Raw genomic sequence first — 23,379 nt, forward strand, 5'->3', positions numbered from 1 at the left:
GGCCACCAGCTGCTTTAACCACAGGCGCTGATACAGTCTCCAGACAGGGTATTTATTGTGGAAAGTGATGGGCACCTGGGCACCCCTGCCCTTCCCAGGAGCAAGTCCCTGGCCACTCTCTAGGAGAAAGGTGGCTGCCCGCAGGGGAGGACGCCCTGCCTGCAGGGGAGCCCCCCCGGTGCACTACCCTGGAGCACACCGAGCGCCGTGCAGGCCCAGAGCCCCGCGACGGGCCAGGTGGTCGCCCGGTGCCCGAGGCCCGTCCTGCCCCGCGGGAGCGGCAGCTCGCTGACTGGGTGCACCGGGGCCGGGCCCGCCGCGCTCAGCTCGCTGCGCTCTCGGCCCGCGCCTGTGCCCGCGCCCGCGCCGCCTCTGCCTCCTGCTCCAGCTCGTCCAGGAACCGCTCCTGCGACACCGAGTAGAAGGTGTAGCCGTCTGGGGGGGTGTTAAGGAGAACAGGGGGCGCGGCCCGGCCCGGCGCCCGCCCCCGGCCCGACCCGCCCTTGCCCCTGAGGATACAGATGCCAAACGCCACCGCGCCGACGCCGAGCGCCAGCAGCGCGTTGCGGCCGCGGAGCCGCCGCTGCAGAGCGCGGTGGCGCTGGGCGCGCTCCACCTGCGCCATGAGGCGGCGCTGATCGGGGCTGAGCCCCGGCTCCCGCGCCGGGTCGATGCGCCGCGCGAACGCCGCCTCCCCGCCCGGCTCCCCTGGCGCCGCCATCTTCCCCGCCGCCGCTTCCGCACGGCGCGGCGCGGCGACCTCACATCCGGCGGGGAGGCCGGCCAATCGAGAGGGCGCGCGCGGCGCAGGCCGGCCGCGCGCAGGGGCAGCGGGAGCGGGACGTCGAGTGGTTGGCTGGGGCCCGGCGGCGCGTGGCTGGCGGCGGAGGCGGCGCGCTCTGATTGGCGGGGCGGGGTCCCGTGACCAGGAAGGCGCTGGGGTGGGGCCGGGTCCGGCCGGCACCGAGGGCCCTCAGGCTGGCACCGAGGCCCGGCCCGGCCGCGGCGGGGGCTCTCGGGGCCTCTTCCCGCCGTCTCTTCCCTCCGCCGGCGGCGACGAAGCACCGTTGAAATAATTGTCCTCGCGGTCTGTGACCCGAGCTGATAAATGGGGTCCCCGGTGCGGGCAGTGTCTGGGTGCCGCGACCCCGGCCCCGTGTTCGGCGAGGTTGCTCCCGAGATTATCGAGGACACGCTGATCCACTTGGCCACGGAAAACGAGCAGTACTTGAGCGAGCTGCCGGAGCAGGCCGGGTGCTTCAAAGGGACACAGATAGTGGGTGAGACTCCTCGCCCACAGCTGACTGCGGGGCAGGTGACAGCTCTGTGATCGGCTTCAGCTGGCGTCAGTGAATGACTGTTGGGCCTTTTTTTTTTTTTTTTTTTTTTTCAGAATTTATATTCCTTTTGTCTGAGAAATGGCACTTGGACCCATCAGCGAGGTACCAAGCGGTAGAGTTACTTGAAAGGTAATAAATATCCTGATCGCTCAGTGCATTCCTCTCACGTGGTGATGCTGTGCACACTCTATACCACTCATCCAAACGATGCATAACCTTTTTTTTATGTGTCTAGAGCTTTGTCTCTTTACTCACTTAATTCAGATTAACAGCTATCTGTATATTCTGAGTACGTGCAGAATTGCTTTTCTTCCTCTTTCTTAGCAGAAGAGAACTATTTTCTGAGCAATTGTGGTTTTTGTAGGTTTATGATCAAGCAAGTAGAAGAAACCTGTAAGTCCCCCAGAGAGAATGTTAAAAGTTGTGACCAAGGACAAGGCAGCAGCTGGAGCTCTCTGAAAGACCAGATATATGATACATTTGTCCTGCGACTTGTGTCATGCGTCCAGCTTGCAAGCAAACTTTCCTTACACTATAATGTAAGCCCGCAAACCTTTTCCTTATAGCGTTTTTTTTTAGCAGTGTAGTAAACTCATCTATTCATCTGTGTTAAAAAGTAGATTTTCTCTCTGAAAGATCACAGTGATAATGAAATGCAAAGGATATTGAAATGGAGACCTAAATCCCTTCTGTTTAGGGCAGATTAATTGTCACTCATCGAGTAACAACTTGTCAGGAAAAGTTCCTGCTGTTTCCCCCACTACTGGGGAAGGAAGTACAGGCAGTGGGAAAACTCGGCCGGTGGTTGTTGAAAATTGTGTGGCTGCAGAGGGCTCACACCCGTCTGGGGAAGGTTTGTGCAGTAGAGGAAACCCACGGGAAAGCAGGTCCGGGCTGGATTCCTCATGCCAGCTTAAAAGATGAGTTAGCTGGGTTAGCAGGCGGCATCGCTGCTGCAGCGGCTCATGCTTAAATTCAGTGGCAGAAAGACTTTGTTCTTAGCAAGTGCCTTATTCCCTAGAAAATCATTGCTCTTTTTTTCCTCTTCAGATAGTTAACAGTGACATGGCTTTAAAATTTCTGCAATCATTAAAGTACTCATACACTAAACAGGAATTGCTCGAGTCGGAGCTTGCCGTCTTAAAAGCTCTGCACTTCCAGATCAACATGTCGACTCCTTTGGCTTACGTGGAATTGCTTCTAGAGGTTTTAGGTAAGAGTATTAATAGGAGAAAATGGATTTTTTTTTTAAAGCATAGTAGAGCTATTACTGCTCTGAACCAAAATGTCTCACATTACAGATTTTTGTGTACTGTGACGGCACGTGAAACGTTTCAGATTGTCCAGGGCTTTACTTTTTGGGTGAGAATTTTGTCCTAAGTAGAAGCTGATGAATGTTGTTGGACAGCCAGTCATGACTCATTCAGTAAAAGATTACGAGTTTAAGACCAACCAAAACCTAGTGTAAGGCCACATTTTCTACAGTGACTTACCATTTTCTTTGCCCAGGTCTGACAACCAGAATTTCAGAAACTGTGAAATTTTACTGAGATTGAGAAAGCCTATTGCATGAGGCGGCCTGGGGCATTCAGAAACAAAGGGCTGTTGTCACCAGAAATCTTCACCCTTGCTTACAGTAACTAACACTTCTTTCCAATTCAGTTTAATGACTCAAAATGTGTGGCTGATTATGTATGATCTCTGTGCTAGGACATAACGGCTGCCTGCTTCCTGATAAACCATTACATCAGATGTGCATGCAACTCTTAGACTTCTCCTATCTCACAAGAGATACCATCTACAACACTCTGTTAAAGATTGCTATCGAAAATTCAACACCGAGCAAACTGCAGGTGTAAGTCGCTTATGTGACTATTGCTTAAAATAACTATTTGAAATTAAAACCCCCCAAAAGCCTAAGAAATAGTAGTGTAATTCCCATTATGCCATTTTTTGGGCATGCTTTAAAAAAATTTAATTTGGGGGGCTTTCAGCATTGATTATTGATCTTAATATGCCAGCTCAAAGCAACGTGCTTCACCACATTGAAGGCCAAGCTAGGAAAGTGTTTAACTTAATCATAAAAATCCAACCGTAGCGCTGTCAATTAAAGTTAATAGTGGCAGGCTTTATGTGGGCTGAACAAGATCACGTGTGTAGGCTGTATAGCGATCACAGGAGTAGGTGCTTTTGAACTGTAAAGATTGATTTTACACCAGAAGATGCTTTTACTTCTGCAGAGCAAAATTTTTGACAGTAAAGGAAGATTTCATGCTCTTGGCTGTTGGAATCATCAGCACAAGCGTGTTCATGCTAAACCCTGGGCAATGGAAGCAGGTACAGTCGCTTTTAAACACACTAGCTCTCCGTGAAAAAAAATGTGAAGGTGGTTTAGGTTTTAAGCACAGCAGAAAGATGGGTAGATCCTTCTGGAAGAAGCATGAGAGAGGTGACAGCTTTCAGGTTTTTTAGCAGGAAGCACGTGTACTTTTGCAAGTCTTATGAGGGTACACGGGCAATTCCGTGGGAAGGCTTGTGCTCGCACTGGTGTGAGTGTGTCCTCATGCTGCCACTTCTTTACAGCCACAACAAACCCACACAGACATTGGTTTGCTGACAGGTGGAGAAGCAATCCCATGGGACAACCTTCTGCCCAAGCTTACTGAACACTGTAACAGACAGTGGCTTTTTTTGTTTTAATTCTTTAGTAGAAGCAATTAAATAAGAAAAAAAAAGGCAACAGCTCCCCCCTCCCAAAAAAAAACCCAACCCCCCCAAAAAAACCAAGCAAGCAAACAAAAAACCCCAACCAAATGAAACCACACTGAGAGGCTTCACCTTGTGTTGGAGTGCGCCCATGGAGCACTACTGTTGTTAGATTTGGAGGGTTAAGAAGCATGTCTGTAAACTAATGTCTTAGGCACTCTTTTTTTTCCTTTTAAGGTTGTGGAGCATTTAAACTGTATCACTGGCATTACGTCACAAAGTATCTTTGAATTTTCTTATGCAGTACTCAAACACATCATTGGCAGTACCACTCCGAAGCAGCACTGCAGGAACTCTGGAACAAAAGATCCAGAGAGCAGAATTAGGCCTTTTAAATAGCCCTGTTGTCCTCGGCCGGTCACGTATCGGCAGCAAAACGTTACGCTGCTGATAAGGCCGTCTTCTGTGATACTGCGCAGGGCACCCAGCAAAACTTCGTTTTACTTTTTGGTTTTGAACACCAGGTGTTCTGCAGCACTTTGTTGTGTGTTTATTAGAAAAGCTCATCCTTTCAGGCAACGGACTAGTGCTGTGAGGGGAAGCACATGGGAGCAAAGTAGCATTTAGAAATACCTCTTTCAGCACCAAAAGCTTTATTGTAAGAGCTACATCTTCCAAGTTATGAATATAGGTTTCCTTTGAATAAAGAGAAAACTCTAAGAGTTGTGTTTTGAAAGGCATTGCTGTGCATGGTATCCTGCTTGGTAATCTGTATCGCTGGCTTGCACACCCAGTCATTGCAAACAGGGCTGTGCTTGCTGTCCCCACCTGCTGCTTTCTAAAAAGCTAATTTTTGTCTCAGGCAGCCTGCTGCAGCCACGCTTGTCACTATTCCCTCTTTGCCGGTGCTCAGCGCGCGTTTGCCCTTACCCTAAGAAAGCCAGCCAGCTGACCAGTGCTGGGAAAAGGACGGAATGCCACCAGTTCTGAAAGCTATGCAATTGTTGCCACAGCAGGTGCCCATTTAGCATGTCCGTGTCGTGCCAGGGGCTGTTTACGCTGTGCCTGGCTTACGCTGGATGGAAGCACTCTGTGTGCAGAATAGTGTTTTTAGTATTTGCCCAGTGCACCTCGGTGCAAGAACAGGCTGCAGGAGTATTACACATAGTATCATCCTAGCCTACAGTATTTTAAACAGTATCAAACCTTGTTCAGTGGTACAGAGTGCTGGTATGACTTGGAAAATATTTTATTCCAAAGTGGTTACTCTTTAACGACCAAGCAGAGCTTCCGTGAGTTCTTCCGCGTTATTCCCTGTGCTGGTAACGTTTTGCTTTTCTAACCTGTGCCTTAAGCCGTAACAGAGCAGTATCAAACTCACCCATGTTTTGAAGTTTGACAGTAATTTATATGCATATCTATAAACCCCAAAAGTACCAGTTCAGCATCTATTTAATAGCTGATTTTTTTATTCTGTTCAGCGCAATGATATAACTTTACATATTGCTTTTCTATGTACTACTTGTAATAACGGTTTTAAATAAAGTGTCTTGTGGATTTTTGGTATTGTAAACATTTTGTACTGGTTACTATTAAGAGACATCTTAATCTGACTTTCTCCAACGAAATGCAGACACCCCGCAGCTGCCAGGATGAGTTCTTTACACGGTTACTTGTTATAGAATTGGGATGAGACCCAGGCAAGACCCCACTTCAGGTTAGTTAACATGAATTTCAGTGCTTTTGTCCATTGCTCCTCAGAGTTAAATTGTGTTTTAATGGAGTAAGAGCCACCACTGCCACCTGTATCTTCAATCTTCCCTTTCTCCACGTCCATCCTGTATCACACACAAAGTTTTATTAGTGCATTACTATTGTGAGCATTTAATCTCAGTATGACATCAGGTACTAAAATTCAAATCTGGCATTCCTATTATTCTATGGAAGAACACTTTGTTTTTAAAGGAAATCTAGCAATCCTGAGCTCTTCAGCTGAGGAAGTAGCTTCAAGTTTCAATTAAACTTAAGAGCAGGCGTGGCAATCCTGCACATTGTAAAGAACACCGGATGATTCCGGAGAGGCAGGACTGAAACGGCAGGCAGTGCTGCAGACGGTGCCAGAGGTTAGTGCTGCGCGGGACAGCACGTGGGGTGTTAATGGGACGTGTTATGTAGCAGCACTCACCTATAAGGCAAACAAAACCGAGTTTCACCTTTTTCCACTTCCTCTTTAAACTGCTGCACGCAGTCCAGGAAAGCCACCATTGCATGATCAAACTTATTGTCCCAGAAGAACCTCAGGCCTCCAGAACAGTACAAGGGGAGCTCCTGGAAGAGAGATTCGTTTCAGGCATCCCAAGCACTACATTTTAGACATTATCACTGCAGCTCTTTAGTCTTGTGCAAGGCTTAAATTTATCATAGGATGCTTAGAAATGGTTTGTGGCATTTAGTAAGTGTGATTTGTTTTGTGCTGAGTGCCTGCCTCATGCAGGCTTGGGTTCCTAATCACCCACAACTACCCCAAATCACGCTATCTTGCTCTGGGCAGCTGCGGTCTATAGTTCAAGAGTCCTGTCATTTTTAATGCTACTGGATGGCAGTACGAATGGCTGGATAGAGGATATGGAGTGAGGCGTTATTACACTGGAGAAGTCGGGCAGCCAGCTCTCCTGTACCATAAATTAATAAAGAGCTGCGTTTGTCTTCTATGTCCCCAGTGTGAGTAGCGCTCTGCCGCATTCGGGGCCAACATCCTCCGACTTGTGCAGGACCTCTTACCTTTGATTTGTCCGTGAGGGACTCTAAATATGAGTGGTTGCCATATGGTACAAGACGGTATCTGAAAGGAGATATGATTCACAGGCAGATGAGCCTCACTACCTTTATTTGGGTCATAAGTGAAATAAATGTGAATTATATTGCATGTACCTTTGAAACTTCAGGCCCATTTTGTTAGCAAGGGCATGTAGCAACAGCACAGTCTGCCCCCAGGCAGCATTGATCTCATTCCATTCTACAGGAACACTGGGGAGACGGCCGAGTCTGAAGTTATTTATTGTGCCAAACTGACCACTGTGCCTGCGATAAGAGGAATGATAAATAAGTGCACTGGGGCAGGAACGGCTTCTAGCATGCTAAGCAAACAAGGGCCACGCACTAACAGGTGCAGAACACAGGCTGCCAACCAAGCAAAAGGAGGGTTTGGGGCTCTGGTTAAAAAGTGTGTGTAAACGCCAACCACTTGTTCTCTTTTCAGGATGCAGCTCATAAAAAAAAAAAAAAAGAGCGGGGTGTGTGTGCAACAGAACGAAAAAACCCCAACGAAACACCCAACCCGCCCGAGGTACCTGCTCTGTAAAGCGGGACATCAGAGCATGCCCGAGGGCGAGCGCAGTAGGTCCCGGCTCGTTAACAGGGTTAGTGAAAGAGCCGTTTCACCGGCCGCCTGGACGTCTGCACAGCATCACAAACCTCCCTCAGCTGACACCGCTGGGAACCGTGACGGGTTGCTTTGTTGTGGGGTAACTATGACTTGACTAGAGTGCAGCACTACTTAAGCGGCCCTTCGCTGCTGATTCTTAGCAAACTGACACAATATTCAGTGTCTGCGTTACCAGATGTGAAAGGTTGCATTGAACACGTTGGTTTTCTTTAATTTATCCAACTGCATCTGGGCGTAACGCATTTGGTTGTCCACGCTTTTCAGCTCGTCATCTAGCTCCAGTTGTTGCCTCTTGAATTCACAGTATTCTTTTTGATACCTTTTAATATAAGCAAGACAAGAAATGCTAAGTGCAGGCTTTTACAGAAAATTGATCGCTTTCACAGTATACTAGGTTCTTTTGGTATAGCCAACTTCAATTTTGCAAAGAACAAGCCACTTGCGTTTGGGCATTATTTACAGGTTTCTCCTTGTTATAATTTCATTTATCTGTTACCTAAAAATCTCTGCCGTACACCGCAGTTGTAGTGCACTTACTGAGCTTCTTCCTGCTCCAGCCGCTCTGCCTCTGCCCTGACTCTCTCAAAGTCTTCTGCCACAATCTTGCGGTTCTTCTCAACATCTTCTAGCTCTTGAATCAGCTGCTCTTCCTCCAGCGCAAGTTCTTTCAGTTCTGTTTGCAGTTTCTCCTTGTCATCCTCGTTCATTTGTTCCAGGATCTCCAGGCATCTCCTAAAGGGGAGCGACAGGGTTACCAAAAGAGGGATCCTGGGAAGCACCCCGGCTCCGCGACAGCCTGTGCATGTGAGCATAGGTGCAAACTCCGATCTCACGTGCGCCTCATTAATCCCCAGCTCTCCGCGCTGATCCTGCACTGTGAGTCAGGAACGCACACAGGAGAACAGGGGAGCGAGACGGTAACCGAGGGTTTGTTACCGCCTGTCAGTAACCATCTCACCCTTGACTGCATGGGAATGCTGCCACGCAGGCACCGCGGGCAGGCGGTGTCAGTCGTTCTCATGGGCTCACAGACTTCAGCTGGAGAAGCTGTGTACCACAGCACTCTCAAAAACAACATTTTAAATCTCATTCAGGCAAAAATGAAGCGCTGAAGTTGTGGATATCTCTTACTCTTGATCACGGTAAGCCGGATCAAGGCCGTACTCTATCCCTACGCTTCAAACTAAAGCAACTCGCTCTTGGGTCACCTCCGTGTCACTCACTTGTAATTCTGGCACTCGTTCTCTGTGATGTTAAGCTGTGTGTCCAGCTGGTCTAGCAGAGTGTCCGTGCACTCCTCGCACAGAGGGTGATCCACATCTGTCTGCCCAGACATGATGTCAAAGAGGTCACCGGTGACCTGCGGGAGAGCTCACTGTTAGTTCGGGTGAAGCCACAGGCAGCTGGCTGGCTGGTTTTCAACAGACGGGCTTGTGCTTCTTCAATGGCAAAGTGTTTTTTGCAGGTCAAAACTTGATTTAAAATAAGCCAGCTTTACTGAACGACTCACCAACAGAAATACTGGAAGGCCAGTGCTACGGGCAACTCTGCAGTTTAGTCTTGCAGAGCGTCTGGGAAAACCGATGCTCTGTTCAAAAGGATCCGAGTTTACCAGCTCACGTAAAACTTGCCTTCAGTCTCCGGCTGAGGTTTTCCATCGTGCCGCCGTCTGACGCCTCTCCGATCAGTGTGAAGCTGTTGGCGCTTTCTGTGGACATCATTCTTGGAAAGAATGTTATTAAGAGTTGAGCGCCACAGGTCCAGGGGAGCCAGCGCTAGTGCTAGACTTAAACCTGAGACTGGTTTGAGAGTCAGAAAGGAAGAACAGACAAGACGGACTCGCAGAAGGGCGGGGGCCCGCGCTTCAGAAGAGCTCTATCGGGACGGCGTTTTGCGTTAACATGCAGCTAATAAGCAGCGTGCTAAATACCGCACGTTCGTGTACATGCAAACGGCTGCGCCGCCGGCGGGCCCGGGGGCCTCTCGGGGGAAGCTCGAGGGGGTCACAAGGAACAGGCTGCTCAGCCCCACCGGCGGGGGCGAGGCCCCGCGGCGGGACGCCCTGCCCGGGTGGGAGGCGCCGGGAGCCGCCCGCGGCCGCGCTCCGCGCCGGGGCAGGGCTGGCGGCGGCCGTACCTGGCTGGCGGGATGAACCTCCTGGACACGCCATCCTGCCGGTTCTCCGCGAAGGCTTCCTGCGGGGCACGGGGCCGCGGTCAGAGAGGGTCGGGACGCCCCGCCGCCGCCCGCGCCCCGCCCGACCCCGCCGTACCTCCGTCAGGGCGCTCTCCTCTTCGTGCGCGTCCCCGGGCCGGGCAGGGGCGGCGGTCAGCAGCGGGGCTGCGGGAGAGGAGGCGTCACCGGGGCCCGGCCCGGCCCGGCCCCGGCCCCCCGCCCCGCCCTGCCCCGCCCGCCGGTACCGGTGAGCTCCTGGATGGTGAGGCGGTCGAGGATCTTGAAGGAGGTGTCGAGCTTCAGCGGCTGGCTGCAGCGCTGGCAGACGAAGCTGACCTGCGTGGTGCAGGCGGGCGGCCGGCCGCCCTCCATGCCGCCGCTCAGCCGCGGGCCCGCCCCGCCATCGCCGCGCGACGGACGTGACGCAGGCGGCAGGGCACGGTCCTGGCAGGGGTGTGCGCGCGGGCCGCGGCGGCCATTTTCCCTCGCCTCGCCTCGCCCCGGACGGCCCCGTGAGCGGCCAGGACCCGGCGGCGCGTGCGCGCGGCGGGGCGGAGGGGGTGGGTCACGCGGGCGGCGGGCGCGCGCGGCATTGGCGGGCGCGCCGCGTGAGGTCAGTTCCGGTGGCGGCGACGCCGGTGGTGGGGCAGGCGGCAGCGCGGCCCCGCGGCAGAGCGAGACCCGGACCCGCCCGCCGCCGCCATGGCCTCGCTGCTCAAGGTGGACCCGGAGGTGAAGCTTAAGGTGCGCCCTCCGCGCGGCCCGGCCCCGCACCGCCCCGCCGGGCCCCGGGGCGGGGTGGGGCGGGACCGGGGCCGCCCCGGGGCGCCGCCCGGCCGTTTGGCCCCGGCCGTTGGGTCGCGCGGCAGCCGAGCGCGGCCCTCCCGCCCGGCTCTGCCCCCTGCGCCGCCCCCGCGGCCCCGGCCGCCGCTGCTGCGCCGCGAGAGGGCGGGCACCGGCACTGGGCTGCTCAGCGGCCGCCCCCGAGCGGTTCCCTTGGCGGAGGGCGGCCGCTGGCCCAGCGCGGGCCGCCCGTGCCCGGCGCGGGGGATCCTCCTCCCCGCCCCGCGCCGCAGCCAGCCCAGGCGGGCGCTGCTCGATGTTCGGTTCCCCGCCGTTGCTCTGCGCCTTCCCTCGTGGCCTCCGGGCTCTCCTTGCGAGCCCAGCCCGTGTAGGCCCGGCGGGCCGGCAGCTGCCGCTCGGTGGTTACGGGCTCTTCCAGCTCTCAGGCCTTTGGCGCGAGGGCGAGAGCTGTACCCGGGGAGATCCGGGGCTCAGGCTGTAGCAGAGCTCCTCGGCTGCAGGGCACAGCGCTCGGCTTGCGCTGAGCCCGGCTCTCTGAGAGTGGTTCTGAGCTGTTGCTTTTTCCCTTCTGCAGGTTGACTCCTTCAGGGAGCGGATCACGAGCGAGGTGAGTGTCCCTCTGCCACCGCCCAGAATGTGGTAGGACAGGAAGAAGGCCATTCAGCCCTATATTTCTGACAGACTTGACTGTGGTTTGAGTGTCTCCTGGAAGCTTAGCAGCGCTCAGGAGCTTCAGTCACCAACTGGAGTGCGGTTACGTAGCCTCGTGGCTCCCCTGGCATCTTCTCACCTTGGTTAGCACGACAGTCGGCAGGAGACAGAACTTGCATTCTCTCCTGTTCCCTGCCTTTGGACAGCTGATCTCCCTGGTGTTCTTGCCTGCTAGCGGAGCTTTGCAGCGTTGTTTCTCATCGTCATCTGTTCTTTTTCTCTCAGGCTGAAGACCTGGTGGCAAACTTTTTCCCAAAGAAGCTGTTAGAACTCGATGGGTTCCTTAAGGTAAGGTATTTGTTGTCCTCTGTGTCCTCTTTCATTTTCAAGCTACGCGCTGGAAGTGGCCTGGCAAGTCTCATCCCGTGTATTTTCTTGTGTGTTTCACCTTGCTACAAAGACGCGACGCAGTGGCTCAGTTGCTTGCGTGCATTTGAGTGCTGTTAGCTCTAGAGGGGGTGCTTCCTTTCGCAGTGTTCTTTGTGCAATCACCACGTTTATCTTTCTTATATATTTGGCAACTTCGGGCTGTTCTTCATGATACTTTGGTCTCACAGGGGCTCCAGCAATGCAGACAGTTGATAGCTTTGATCGCAGTCTGGAGCTGGCACACACTTCTCGGGTGGAGGGAGGTCTCGTCACAGGCCTATTGTTAGACTTTTTTTTCATTCATCCTTATTTTATGGTTGGGTAAGAGGGAGGTCTGAGTCTTTTGTCTTCTCATTGTGTTTGGTGTGGCAGAATTTGTTAGATCATAATTAAATAACAAATCTGCTTTATTTTCCAGGAGCCTATCCTGAATATTCATGATCTCACTCAGATCCATTCAGACATGAACCTCCCAGTGCCTGACCCAATTCTTCTCACGAACAGCCATGATGGACTGGACGGGGTAAGGTTACTCTCTTGGCTGTGGTCCCTGCTTCTGTTAATTAAAACTGCATGGCTTGCTCAGTGTTGGAGTAGGATATTCTTATTTAATAACAGGCTCTGGCTCTCCCAGAGTCTTTAGGAGTTGGTCTCTCAAGCCTGGGAAGTGTGCTGGAGGTAATGCTGTGCCCTGCAGTCTTCCTTTGTTTTTAAAGAAGGATGCTTAGAAACCAGGAGCATAGCAGAGGCTCTATGGTTTTCCTTCTTTCCTTTGCAACACCGTTTTGGCTTACGACTAGTTTGTGAGTAAAACATTTTGTATATTTTAGCCAAATATGAAAAAGAGGAAGCTGGAAGACCGTGAAGAGACCTTTCAGGGTAAGAGTCCCCAAGTCTCTTGGTTGCTGCCTGCCCCCTGAACCAATGCACCATGCCTTAGGGGTACAAAATCACAGGGACCCCACCTACCCTATCCTGACAGCAGCTGCTACTCACACAGGCCTGTTCCCACAACCTCTCAGAGCCTGACCTACGATGTTGTTTTGTGGAGGAGTCAGGTTGCAGCTCTAGAAGTATAATTAGGATTTCTCTGATAGACATAAGTAGTACTTGCTTGAGCTTGGCCTGCTGACAGAGGCAGCTGGTCTCCTTGTGGCTCTGTGCTGAAAGCTCTCCTTGTCTGGAGGAAGATACCAGGCTTCGGATTAAGCTGAAGCAGGAACAGCTCATACATGTGCATCAGGAAAATCCTTTGTGCCCAGCCTCAGCAGCCTAGAGCTCTTCAGCTCTTGTCTCCACTCTGTGTTTTCTCTTTTCCTTCCTTTGTGGTAATTGCTGTTATCCCATGTCAAATTTCCCCTTACCCACAGGTTAGCTATAGCCTGGCTCAGTGTCCACCACTAGCCTTTGCGGGGGATAAGGCGCTCAGGCGGACCTTCGGTCTGATCCCCTGGTGCAGCCGTTCGTACGCGTTGCTGATGCAGGGTGTTTCTCTCCTCTGCGACTAGGTACCAAAGTGTTCATGATGCCCAATGGGATGTTAAAGAGCAACCAGCAGCTGGTGGACATCATTGAGAAAGTGAAACCAGAAATCAGGCTGCTTATTGAGAAGTGTAATACGGTGGGTATGAGCACTTGAGCAAGTGGAGACAGTAGGATGCTTTTGCTTCTGGAGAGGCAAAGCTGCTCTGAGTGGAAGGAGGAGACCCCTCTCTATTCTGTAGATGGGGAAAGGCAGGATTTGTATTACAGTGTCTAAAAGTGGCTGGGAGGTAGGTGTAGGGAAATAATGTTTTTCTGAGCCCTCGGGGAGCTCTGTAGTTCACCTCCTGAAGGTGGATGATGTCTGTTATGCAGGCTCCTTCCCTGAGGCTTTTCTTCACCCTCCTTTTGCAAAGTCACAGACATCCGCTGAGAGCTTCTGTGGCACAGTCAGAAGAGCTTCCCACGGGAAGCTGCTTGTGCTGGCTTGTGTGGCGTCCCAGCCACGTGGGAAATGATCTCAGAAGTGTTGCATGAGCATGAAGGACCTGCAGTTTGTCATGAACTACGTGGCAAAGGCAGGGTCCTGGGGGGCTTTCGGTAAAACTTCTGAGAGGTCTCTGTGGAGATGTCAGCATTGATGAGTGTTGTGATCTTTCCACTGCAGGTGAAAATGTGGGTGCAGCTTCTCATCCCCAGGATAGAAGATGGAAACAACTTTGGTGTTTCTATTCAGGTAAGGCACCACTGACTCTATGCCCCACCATAGGGGAGAGCTGTGCTGCAGGGACACGGGTATCCCTTGGGTTCCTCCGAATCTTTCATTTGGTGGTATCCAGCAGCTGCAGTCATGGGGTTGGTTTAGGTTTTAAAACCCAGACCTGAGCTTGACATGGCACTGCTGAGACATGTTTCTTTCAGAGCCCTGAAGGCCAGCTGCAGTCTCATGAAGCTAACAGCTTCCTTGTCTTCCCTGTAGGAGGAAACAGTTGCTGAGCTTCGAACTGTGGAGAGCGAGGCAGCGTCCTACCTGGACCAGATTTCTAGGTAGGCATGCAAGAACAGGTCTCTTTTTTGGGGGATCCTTTTGGGAAAAGTAAAGTGCTTGGGAAGGTCTCCGAGCTTTTCTGGGGCAGCTTGGGCCTGAAGAAAATCTTGCTGCTATTTATCTGACCTTTAGTCTCTCCCTTTTCCTACCAGATATTATATCACAAGAGCAAAGTTGGTTTCCAAAATAGCTAAGTACCCTCATGTGGTAAGTATGTTACATGCTGCTGCTTTTTGGGACAATCTGGGCCACTTCGTCATCACTGTCCTTTTTGAGCTGAGGGTTCTGGGGGAAAAGGGGGGATTGTACGAGGGTGCAGGACATCTGCGTTAGAGGAGAGGAAGCTGAAGGGAGGATTCCTTTGTAAAAGGTAGGACCTTCACTAGGTGTATGGGAGGCACAGCTGAGGTTAGGCCACTCAGCCATGCATCTGCTCTCTGTAGGAGGACTACCGCCGCACAGTGACAGAGATCGATGAGAAGGAGTACATTAGTCTGCGCCTGATCATTTCAGAGCTGAGGAATCAATATGTAAGTGAAAAATCGGGGCTTGCACTGGCTCCCTGCACAGCAGTGGAGAGCGCCCTTTTTACCCTGCGGCTGCTCTCCCCTTTCCCCATGAGTACACCTAATCCTGGCAGGAAGCCTGTCTCTTCCCTGCTCCGCTTTGGCTCTAACGAGAGGAGCCGGCTGTTGCCTCTCCACCACCTCCTAGAGATGCAGGTGTTTCCAACCGAGCGTTCACAGGAGTCTAGCACAAAATACTCCTTCCACCTCTGTGGGAGCCTGTGATCTTAAACTCTTCATGCAGTACAAGCCGTTTTGGGGGTCTATAAAGGAATCTTCTTGGTGTCACATGAGTTGGCTTCTGTAAAGTCTGGCTGAAAGAAGCCCTTAACTAGGCGTGTGATTGCACGCAGAGGTTGAGGCTGGTGCCGAGGTGAGCCGTGCTGCTGTTTTAGCCAGGGCTCATTGTGAAAGCTGAACACTGGATGACTTCATCCTCCTTGTCTGAGTCCTGTTCTCCCTTTTTGCAGGTCACTTTGCATGACATGATCCTTAAAAACATTGAGAAGATCAAGAGGCCTCGGAGCAGCAATGCTGAGACCCTCTATTAAGTGTCAACGTTTGAACTTGAGAACTGTTCAGTCAACTAAAGACCGTCATTGCCTTGGTTTGTTACGTGACTATCGAGATGGGAAACTGGCTGGAAATAGTATCGCATTCTTAGTTAAACTCTAAAGAAATTCTTGCCTAGTTTTGTGATTGGTTTTGTTCAGGTCTCAGGAGCTCTCCCTCCCTCTAATAACTGGTAACGGAAGGCCGTGCTGCTTTGGGGTGCCCTAGAGGCTACTGCAGAGTGAGAGCACCAGCCAGGCAGGAACATTGCTTCATGCCTTTCTTCCTACCTGAGTAGGAATGACACTAGAGACCAAGCCCTTGTCCTGTCCCATCTCTTGGCTGGAGGCTTCACTGGGGTCTCTGGGAATGGGGCAGTCTTCAGCATGAGAGCAAGCCCAGGTGGGGGTGCAGCAGTGGGGAAGCTCTCTCTCTTCGCTGCTGGCTGTAGCTGGGCCCCTCTGCTGCCAGTGCTCTGCACTGACCAATTGCAAAGACGGGGGAACGTGCCCCTTCTGGGCTGGTGGCAGCAGCCATGCTCCAGCGCTGCTGAGTGGTCTGCTCTCCTTTTCTGGCTCTCTTCTGACTCAGCAGACCCTGCCCCATCTGCCTGTGCCTCGTCAGCTCTGGCTAGATCAGTGCAGGGCACGAGGTGGTGCTTGAAGCTAGGTCTGGCTGCTCTCCTGGCTGGTCGTGAGCTCTGGTGGCTTCCGCTCCTGTTTGCGATTTGACTAGAGCCACTTTCTTGGCTAAAACCAACGTTACTTCACGTACGTCCTAGTGCCCCTTCAGCATGAGATGCTTTTGCCCAGGCTGACAGAAGGGAGGGGCCAGAGGTCCGATACTAAAGTCCTGATAGTCTCCACACGTGGTCAGACTGAGACCTGCTGTCTCCTGGCAGTGCTCCCCGCCGCCTGGGCAGAGCAGGCCAGCTGCGACAGTTGGTGCTTGGGTGTGAGGATGGCCGATACCCAACTGGTACCACTGCAGACCTTGCGGTCTTTCCCTTGCAAAGGGCACGCTCATGTGCCTGGTGACTTCTCTAAGCCGCCGGAACATTTCATGGTCCATTACAAACCCCTTTGGAAATGACTGGTTGTGTTGCGTCAGTTTTTGTGTGTGGCAAGTGGGCCCATAACGCTGCAGGCTCCAAAAATTTCTTATTTATAGTATTTCTACTGAAGTCCCTTATTCAGGGAACTTTAAATCATTTGTTTCAGGAACCTTGCTGTTTCCCGGGTCTTGCTGTTACACCCGTATATTCTTATTGTGCAGTAGCCTTAATAGTTGTGTTAACCTCATTGTAACAACAGTGACAAATGGAATGAACTTTCTCCCCTTCTTTTTTTACTTTGTTTTTGTTTCTTCTGCTTCCACATCTAAGAGCCATGTTGTCTCTTGCTGGTTTCCCAGGGATTTGCCCAGAGTGTGGAGGGCTGCTGGCCCTTGCTATAGACTCTTCTGTTGTTGTTTGTAGTAAGTCAACTCTTAGTCTTCCCGCTAATAAATATTCAGTAACAAACCAACTGCGTTCTAGCTGCTGTCTGGGAGCAGCACTTCCCCTTGTGTTTCTTTGTATTGATTCCTTTTAAGTTGCTCGGCTCTCTTTGCCAGATGAAAGTATGTAAACTTTTATCATGTCAAGAAATTAAAATAAGGTACTTGGAATTCTTTTAAGGCAGCCCCTTGTGTGTGATACTGAGCTCTTAGGCTGTGTGGTGTTAACGTCTGTTATGGTCCTGCCTTTCTCACATCCAGTTGCTCCTTCCCTGCATGCTCCCCATTCCTCTTTTTGACTCTGTTGCAAACTGCTCTGCACCGCTTTGTAGGTTGTTTCTATTCCTTTGGCATGCCTTATGTTAGGCCCACGCTCTTGGGTTTAGCGCGAGCTGCCCCATCTCAAGCCAGCGTGCAGGACTTGGGCCATCTCAGTTAAAACAGATCCAAGAGACGTGCGTGGTGTTTCTGTCCGTCTGCAGCCTGCTCCGTGGCTGCCCCTGCATCTCTGCCCAGCGGGTGCCTGCAGCACTGTCCTGGGGCAGGCGCCTGGATGCCGCGCCTGGTGCGTGTGTTCGGTGCATGCTGCGTTGCTCTTGCTGCCCCGTGCACGTCGTACCAAAGGAACTGCAGGTCGCCTTGCAATCCCCGAGCTGAAGCGTCCTCTGCTCTCCCCAGGGGATCGTCCTTGTTCTCCTTGCGCTTCCTCCCGCGTCTGCTGCACCACAGCCCGGAGAGGGTGCAGAGACCCCTCCGGTGGCGCTCCCGTTCCCTAAGCGTCCTGTCCCCCGGCCGTCGGGGCGCAGGCCCCTCTGAGGCCGCCCCCCGGGACGGGCAGGGCTCGGCTCCCGGCCGGGGTGCCGCTAGGTGGGGCCCGTGCCCAGCCCCGGCAGCGCCAGCCGCAGACGGGGGGTCCTGCCGGGCACCTCCAGCCTGGGAGTCTTCAGCTGCTGAGAGCAGGAGCAGCCGCTTGCGGAGAGACGCTGCCTGCCGCCTGCGGTGGTTCCTGGGGCGTGGAAAAGCCCTGCTGGTGCCCGAGCTGAGCCGGGGAAGGTGGGAGTCGAGCTGGAAACAGGTCGCTGGGGGCTGAGGCGGCTGGAGCCAGAGCTCAAAGGAAGGGCTGTTGCTGGCAGGACGCGGTGTGGTGGAGCACAAGGGGTTCCTCCTCACCACAGCCAGAAGAAAGTGAAGTCCCAGGAGGCCTGTGCCAGCAGTGCCGTGGAAGGACAGAGCATCCAGGGCAGTTGTGTTGGCAGGGAGCGTAGTTCATCTGCAGGAGCAGGGGAGGGTTTGTAGTCTACAGTCTTCACCCCTCCATCTCAGTGCACTGGTTTCTGCTTGGCTCTCCGGGAGAACTGGCGGCGTGCTGTCAGGGCTCTAACTCACAGGTTCTTGAGACATCCCAGCTTATATGCAGTGACTGTTAAAACTTTGAGAGCGGAATAAAGGCACATCAGTTGTGTGCAGATGCAAACGCTGCCAGAAACACAGCTGGCATGGGTAAGGGACAGGCAATTTCCACCCTTCTGTTTTCCACAAGCTGACCCTATGAGAAGAAAGAATGGGAGTTTTCCAAAGTCTGAGGTCTGGCTTGGGGTATGCTTGAGACTCGCCTGTGTCAGGAGACTTGGCAAGGGGTTTTCTGTACTGTATTCTTTACCCAGCTGTCTGGCAGTCACTGACTCTGAGTTTCCCTGAGCCAAAACCTGTCTGTCTCTGGGTTTGGTTTCTATAAATGTCAGAGACTATTTTTTGCCATCCCTACCTTTCTGTGTGAGCGAAAAAAAGCCAACTCCTCTCTTCCTTGCTTTGTCTGGGAGACCTGGACAATTTAGCAAATATAAGATAGGCAGTACCTAAAAGCAGCTGCGTATCCAAAATAAACATCGGTAGGATGTGAATTCTCCATATTAGGTGTGGGACAGAGTGATGGGCTAATCGGACTGGGGAGCAGGGTTGTGGGAAGAGGTATGTGCACCAAACAGCTCATAAACAAGTTGTGGTGCTGTTAGCGAGACATGTAATTTTTTAAAATTCTAGGTTAGCTTTAAGCTGCTTCAGGCTTCTTTTGGAGAAGGTACACAAGCAATTCAGTGGTATTGTGGCCCTTAAAGATCCCTGGTTGCTCTTCCTCAGTAAGGTATTGACACAGGTTTCCTGGCTCTGCAGGCTCAGTTAATTACCTTGCTTCCTGAAATTCCTACTGCAAGATGGAAATGGATTTAGGGCTGTTCCGTTTATTCTGAAACGTTGCTCCCAGAAAGTGCAGGCTGATTCTTGCGCTGCTTGTAATAGGCTTTAAAAAGTCCTTAGCTTGGAAAGTACAGCAGAAATGGACAGTATTAAATAATGCGTTGTTACACATGACACCCACGGCACCTACCCTGTAGCAGGGCAGAGGCAGCACAGAAAGCTTCCTTTGTGTTGTCTGTATCCTGCAGGCCTGGGGCGTGTGCTGTGGGGTGGTTTGTCATGGCGATGTCATTACAGGTTAGGGTTTCTCTTTTTTCCCAAACACCCAACACGCACAGAAATAAGAGTGTTCCCACACTTTATTTTCAGACGTCTCCCAGGCAAGCGGCAGGGTTGAGTTGTGATTTGTGGGGCAATAAGGCCTGTGGAGTTTGTCCAGTTCTCTTAAACAACTGCTCTGCTGCTTAGAAAATGACCATCTGTAATTGCAGCCTGTGCCTTGACTTTTAGGGACTTGGGATGCAAAACCAAGAGGCGAAGTCAAAACTGAATGATCTGCTCTTTTTGTACTTCTTTAAGGAAATGTCAGCGGGAGCATCGCGGGTGCAGCCTCAGAGGTTTGTGCGGCAGTCTCGGCTCAGCTGTGTAGGTGTGTGTTGCAGCAGAACGCTTGCTGAATTCCTGAGAGGCAGGAGGTATGTCCTGGCCCGGCTCTAAACCTTAACTGGGGCAACAGTGCTTCCTCTCTGCACTCTGAGTGAAATGGATACCATGCTCTAGGCTTACACCAGAAGGGAGTTTTCCTTTCAAGCCTAACCCCAAGTAATCCGTGAAGCCTTGTTGACTTCATGGATTGAAAGACTGGCTTGGAAGTCAGCGCTTCTGTGCTTAATTTGGAGGTACCCAGAGGCATCTGATTCTGCCACTGGAGGCCAGTTGAAAGTCGACGAGAGCAGGGCGCCTCTGAAACCTGTAGGCGTTCTATCCCGTGTCGCCAAGGCTCTCTTCTCACCCGTCGTGTCCCTCCCCATTGCTTGTGTCCGTACCACAGAGCGAGCCCCTCTTCTGGCGCAGCGGCCGCGTGAATTGACTGCTGTGGCGCTGCTGGCGCAATGGCCAGCGAGGCAGAGATGACGTGTGCTGGCACGGAGAGGACGTGCGTGTCCCTGACCTGAGCAGCTGCAGCCTGGGCTAAAGAAGGCTGAGGCTGCCAGTGGTGGTGAGGATAATGGAGTGTGTCCTATGGCAACGTGGCCTTCTGCCTACCAGTGTGGTGTCTGGTAAGCACGGCCGGAGGACTGCGGAGGGGCTGAGTCTAGGGCAAGATCCACTGCAGAGGAAGAACTGGAGGCAGTGCTGAGGCTGGGGGGGGGCTGTCTCCCACCAGGAAACTCTGACAGGAGGAAGAAGAGAAGGTCAGGGTGAGGTGAGGTGAGGCTGGCAGCAGGAGTGGAAATACTGGGTTGAATCTCCAGGCCTGGTTCTCTTGGATGCCTTGTACTTCTCAGCACCAGCTCGGGGATAGGCAGGGAGCGTAGCTAAAGCGGTGTGTCCCCAGGCATCTGCCGTGTGGCAGGATGGAGCACCGAGCCCTGTTGCCTGGCTGCCTCGTTCTGCCAAGGCCTTTCAACAGTGCTGTGAGACCACCAGAGACACTGTTGGTGGGGGTGGCAGAGGGCAGTTGTCACAACCTTTGGTAGAAGTCCTGGAGGTGGCCGCTCAGCCTGGGCAGCGGTAGCCTGGCAGCACAGCGATAGCGGGCGCTGCCATCAGCTGCCTGCTTGGACGCTGCAAGTTGGGGGTGGTTTTGTCCTTGAGGGAGCTTCTCAGAAGCTGCGCCTCAGCTTATCTTTGAATTGGAGGCAGAGACAAAAGCTGTGTGATCTTGCTTCAGTGGAACGCTGGGGGTTTAACTCGTTCATAGATGTTCAAAGGTACAAGCTAAGAGCTAGTTGTTCACAGTACATTGGGGCCTGAATCTGATCTTGAACTACATCTCTCCATGCCTGCCAAAGTTTTTCTGCTACTTCACAGATGGATGTGTTTTCAGCAAAGACTTTCATGGGGAAGATTTAAAAAAATAGAATAAAAAGTAACTCCAAGCTTGGAACCATGCTGCCAGGGAGAATGTTTACAAGGAAGCAGCCTGATAAACAAGGAAATTCGGTGAGTTGCAAAGAGGTGAAATTCTACAGTGTGGCAACAATTCCCAGCTTGTCAGAGCCTCGCCGTGGTCCCAGCCACCTCAGGCTGACTACAGGATCTTCGTTTTTACAGGCAGCCTCAGGAAGCTAGGTTGGACTGAAAAAAGTAACAGAATTATGTGCAACTTGTCTGAGTCACTGACCCTGCATCTCCGCTAGTTCTTTCAGGGCACTGCTCATGGAGGAGAAAGAGAAGGCTGCAGCTGAGAGAGGAGATCTGCCCTTTCTGGTCACCACGATTTTCAGATCTCCTCCCCTAGCCTCTCCCAGTCTTTTGTACTTTCTGTGCTAATCCATCCAGTGCAGCATAGACTGACAGAGGCAGCAACTAGAAACCCTGCTCTGGAAGCTGCTGTGAATGCCTTAGGACCAGCAGCAGCATGCACATGAGAACCGTGCTCATCCTCCTCGTTCTGGCTTTAGCCACGATATTTGCTTTAGTCTGTGTGTTGCTGACCAGAGGAAGGGCCCCCAGCACCTGCCAGCACCGGCCCCCGGAGCACAAGGACGCTGATGACGGCCAGAGCCTGGTCTTTGCCGATCTGACACCCGAAGAGATGGCGCAAGTGGTGCGGTACCTGCAGGGAAGCCTTGGGGTGCAGCTGGTGGACGCCGCGCGTGCAAAGCCCTCCGACAGCTGCATCGCCTCCGTCGACGTGCAGGTCCCTGCCAAGGCAGAGGTGCTGCGTTTCCTGGATGGTGGGGGGCCTCGCCCCCCCCGGGAGGCGCTGGCTGTGCTGTACTTCGGGAGCCAGCCAGACCCCAACGTCACCGAGTACGTGGTGGGTCCGCTGCCGACGCCGGTGTATCACCGGGACGTGACGGTGCAGAAGTACGGGGGCAAGGTGCCGTACCACCGCAGACCAACACTAGCTGTTGAATACAAACAGATTGCAGGGTTTTTAAAAGGCCAAGTGTTCCCCACAGCTCCATCTTTCATGCGTCAAGTAATGGAGTATGATGGAGCCAGTCTAGCAGCCTTGACAGCCGCTCCCCGTGGATTGCAGTCTGGAGATCGGATCACCTGGTTCGCTTTGTTTCAGAACGTGAGCGGGTTCTTTGTGCACCCGGTGGGGCTGGAGGTGCTGGTGAACCACAGCAGCCTGGACATCTCACGGTGGGCAGTGAGCAGGGTGTTCTACAACGGGCAGTACTACCGGGACATGGTTCAGCTGGAGAGCGCCTACGCGCAGGGTCGCATCAGCGTGGAGAAGGTGAGGAAGGCGCCGCAGGATGGGGACTTCTCGTCCATGAAGCCCCGAGCACCTCCGGCTGCGCTGTTCCCCTTGCAGTACGAGCCCCAGGGTCCGCGCTACAGCGTCAGGAAGAACCATGTCCTCTTCCAGGCCTGGAGCTTTGCCTTTGGGATGAGCGTGAACACGGGCCTGCGCCTGTTTGACATCCGACACAAGGGGGAGAGGGTTGCCTATGAGATCAGCGTCCAAGAGGCGCTGTCTGTGTACGGCTCCAACTGCCCTGGAGGGATGTCAACGAGGTACATGGATGGGAGCTTTGGCATTGGGCGCTACACCTCCCCCTTGGTGCGAGGGGTCGACTGCCCCTACTTAGCGACGTACCTGGATGTGCACTACCTTGCCCATTCCCAGGACCCTAGAATTAGTAAAAGTGCCCTCTGCATTTTTGAGCAGAACCTGGGCTCCCCTCTGAGGCGCCACTACTCCAACTTGCAGTCGCTCTACTATGGGGGGCTGGTCAACTCTGCTCTGGTCGTTCGGTCCATTGCGACCGTGGGCAACTACGACTACGTGTGGGACTTCATCTTCTACCAGAACGGGGCCATCGAAGGCAAGGTCCAGGCCACGGGGTACTTGAGCTCATCCTTTCTCCACGGGGATGGTCTGAGATACGGCAACAGGGTTTGGGAGCACACGCTGGGCACGATACACACCCATTCCATCAACTATAAAGTGGACTTGGATGTGGGAGGTAGGTCTGGGTCTTCCTTTGACGTCTGCCATTTCACTGGTAAACCCAGTGCTTGGGGGGTGTTGCCTCCTAGTCTGTAGAATGCCTGCTAAGTGACATCAGGTCTCTGCTTTTTCACTCTCCTATCCTTTTCTTTCATTACAAAATTATTTTTCTATGTATAAAATAGTCTGTCAGGGTCATGGAGTTTAAGTCTGTGAATTGTCTGGGAGCTCTGTGTTCAGCCCAGGGAAAGCATAAAAGGTAACAGCTGAAAAATGTTTGCATTTCCTTGAGGCCTCATGTCTGGCACAGTGAGTGTTGCCATAGGCATGGCCAGGCAGACGGGGAGCCACAGCCC

The 23,379-nt window shown here is 52.9% G+C and overlaps 5 protein-coding genes across 5 annotated transcripts; 3 read left to right on the forward strand and 2 right to left on the reverse strand.

Moving 5' to 3' along the window:
• Positions 1-31: 31 nt before the first annotated feature.
• Positions 32-760, reverse strand: COA3 (cytochrome c oxidase assembly factor 3). Its single transcript, XM_075117334.1, has 2 exons — positions 520-760; positions 32-435 (listed from the first exon to the last, which is right to left on the reverse strand). The coding sequence occupies exons 1-2, from the start codon at positions 719-721 to the stop codon at positions 323-325; spliced, it is 315 nt and encodes a 104-aa protein (XP_074973435.1). The 5' UTR covers positions 722-760; the 3' UTR covers positions 32-322.
• CNTD1 (cyclin N-terminal domain containing 1) lies at positions 683-4,445 on the forward strand. The gene is made up of 7 exons (XM_075117328.1): positions 683-1,280; positions 1,394-1,469; positions 1,705-1,879; positions 2,391-2,553; positions 3,051-3,195; positions 3,581-3,677; positions 4,284-4,445. The coding sequence occupies exons 1-7, from the start codon at positions 1,109-1,111 to the stop codon at positions 4,443-4,445; spliced, it is 990 nt and encodes a 329-aa protein (XP_074973429.1). The 5' UTR covers positions 683-1,108.
• A 1,052-nt stretch (positions 4,446-5,497) lies between these two features.
• BECN1 (beclin 1) lies at positions 5,498-10,180 on the reverse strand. The gene is made up of 11 exons (XM_075117324.1): positions 9,912-10,180; positions 9,764-9,831; positions 9,628-9,686; positions 9,123-9,213; positions 8,715-8,851; positions 8,029-8,223; positions 7,664-7,810; positions 6,978-7,127; positions 6,828-6,888; positions 6,232-6,374; positions 5,498-5,884 (listed from the first exon to the last, which is right to left on the reverse strand). The coding sequence occupies exons 1-11, from the start codon at positions 10,036-10,038 to the stop codon at positions 5,716-5,718; spliced, it is 1,347 nt and encodes a 448-aa protein (XP_074973425.1). The 5' UTR covers positions 10,039-10,180; the 3' UTR covers positions 5,498-5,715.
• Positions 10,181-10,224: 44 nt separating this feature from the next.
• On the forward strand, positions 10,225-16,879 carry PSME3 (proteasome activator subunit 3). The gene is made up of 11 exons (XM_075117330.1): positions 10,225-10,410; positions 11,045-11,077; positions 11,407-11,469; positions 11,969-12,073; positions 12,381-12,429; positions 13,059-13,171; positions 13,700-13,768; positions 14,012-14,079; positions 14,233-14,287; positions 14,524-14,610; positions 15,117-16,879. The coding sequence occupies exons 1-11, from the start codon at positions 10,369-10,371 to the stop codon at positions 15,195-15,197; spliced, it is 765 nt and encodes a 254-aa protein (XP_074973431.1). The 5' UTR covers positions 10,225-10,368; the 3' UTR covers positions 15,198-16,879.
• A 676-nt stretch (positions 16,880-17,555) lies between these two features.
• On the forward strand, positions 17,556-23,124 carry LOC142068077 (amine oxidase [copper-containing] 3-like). The gene is made up of 2 exons (XM_075117322.1): positions 17,556-22,306; positions 22,439-23,124. The coding sequence occupies exons 1-2, from the start codon at positions 21,473-21,475 to the stop codon at positions 23,117-23,119; spliced, it is 1,515 nt and encodes a 504-aa protein (XP_074973423.1). The 5' UTR covers positions 17,556-21,472; the 3' UTR covers positions 23,120-23,124.
• Positions 23,125-23,379: the final 255 nt, after the last annotated feature.

This window comes from Phalacrocorax aristotelis, chromosome 23 (assembly GCF_949628215.1).
Source record: "Phalacrocorax aristotelis chromosome 23, bGulAri2.1, whole genome shotgun sequence".
NCBI lineage: Eukaryota > Metazoa > Chordata > Aves > Suliformes > Phalacrocoracidae > Phalacrocorax > Phalacrocorax aristotelis.

Bases quoted from the DNA above. Each gene is read 5' to 3' on its own strand.
- COA3 (XM_075117334.1), bottom strand. From the start codon at position 721: ATGGCGGCGCCAGGGGAGCCGGGCGGGGAGGCGGCGTTCGCGCGGCGC. The intron at 436-519 runs GTATCCTCAGGG...ACACCCCCCCAG, and splicing joins CGCGGTGGCGTTTGGCATCT to ACGGCTACACCTTCTACTCG.
- CNTD1 (XM_075117328.1), top strand. From the start codon at position 1,109: ATGGGGTCCCCGGTGCGGGCAGTGTCTGGGTGCCGCGACCCCGGCCCC. The intron at 1,470-1,704 runs GTAATAAATATC...TGGTTTTTGTAG, and splicing joins GCGGTAGAGTTACTTGAAAG to GTTTATGATCAAGCAAGTAG. The intron at 3,196-3,580 runs GTAAGTCGCTTA...TTACTTCTGCAG, and splicing joins ACACCGAGCAAACTGCAGGT to AGCAAAATTTTTGACAGTAA.
- BECN1 (XM_075117324.1), bottom strand. From the start codon at position 10,038: ATGGAGGGCGGCCGGCCGCCCGCCTGCACCACGCAGGTCAGCTTCGTC. The intron at 7,128-7,663 runs GTAACGCAGACA...CTCTTATCGCAG, and splicing joins AATGCAACCTTTCACATCTG to GCACAGTGGTCAGTTTGGCA. The intron at 6,889-6,977 runs GTACATGCAATA...ATCTCCTTTCAG, and splicing joins ATGGGCCTGAAGTTTCAAAG to ATACCGTCTTGTACCATATG.
- PSME3 (XM_075117330.1), top strand. From the start codon at position 10,369: ATGGCCTCGCTGCTCAAGGTGGACCCGGAGGTGAAGCTTAAG. The intron at 12,430-13,058 runs GTAAGAGTCCCC...CTCTGCGACTAG, and splicing joins CCGTGAAGAGACCTTTCAGG to GTACCAAAGTGTTCATGATG. The intron at 14,288-14,523 runs GTAAGTATGTTA...TGCTCTCTGTAG, and splicing joins TAGCTAAGTACCCTCATGTG to GAGGACTACCGCCGCACAGT.
- LOC142068077 (XM_075117322.1), top strand. From the start codon at position 21,473: ATGCACATGAGAACCGTGCTCATCCTCCTCGTTCTGGCTTTAGCCACG. The intron at 22,307-22,438 runs GTGAGGAAGGCG...GTCCTCTTCCAG, and splicing joins GTCGCATCAGCGTGGAGAAG to GCCTGGAGCTTTGCCTTTGG.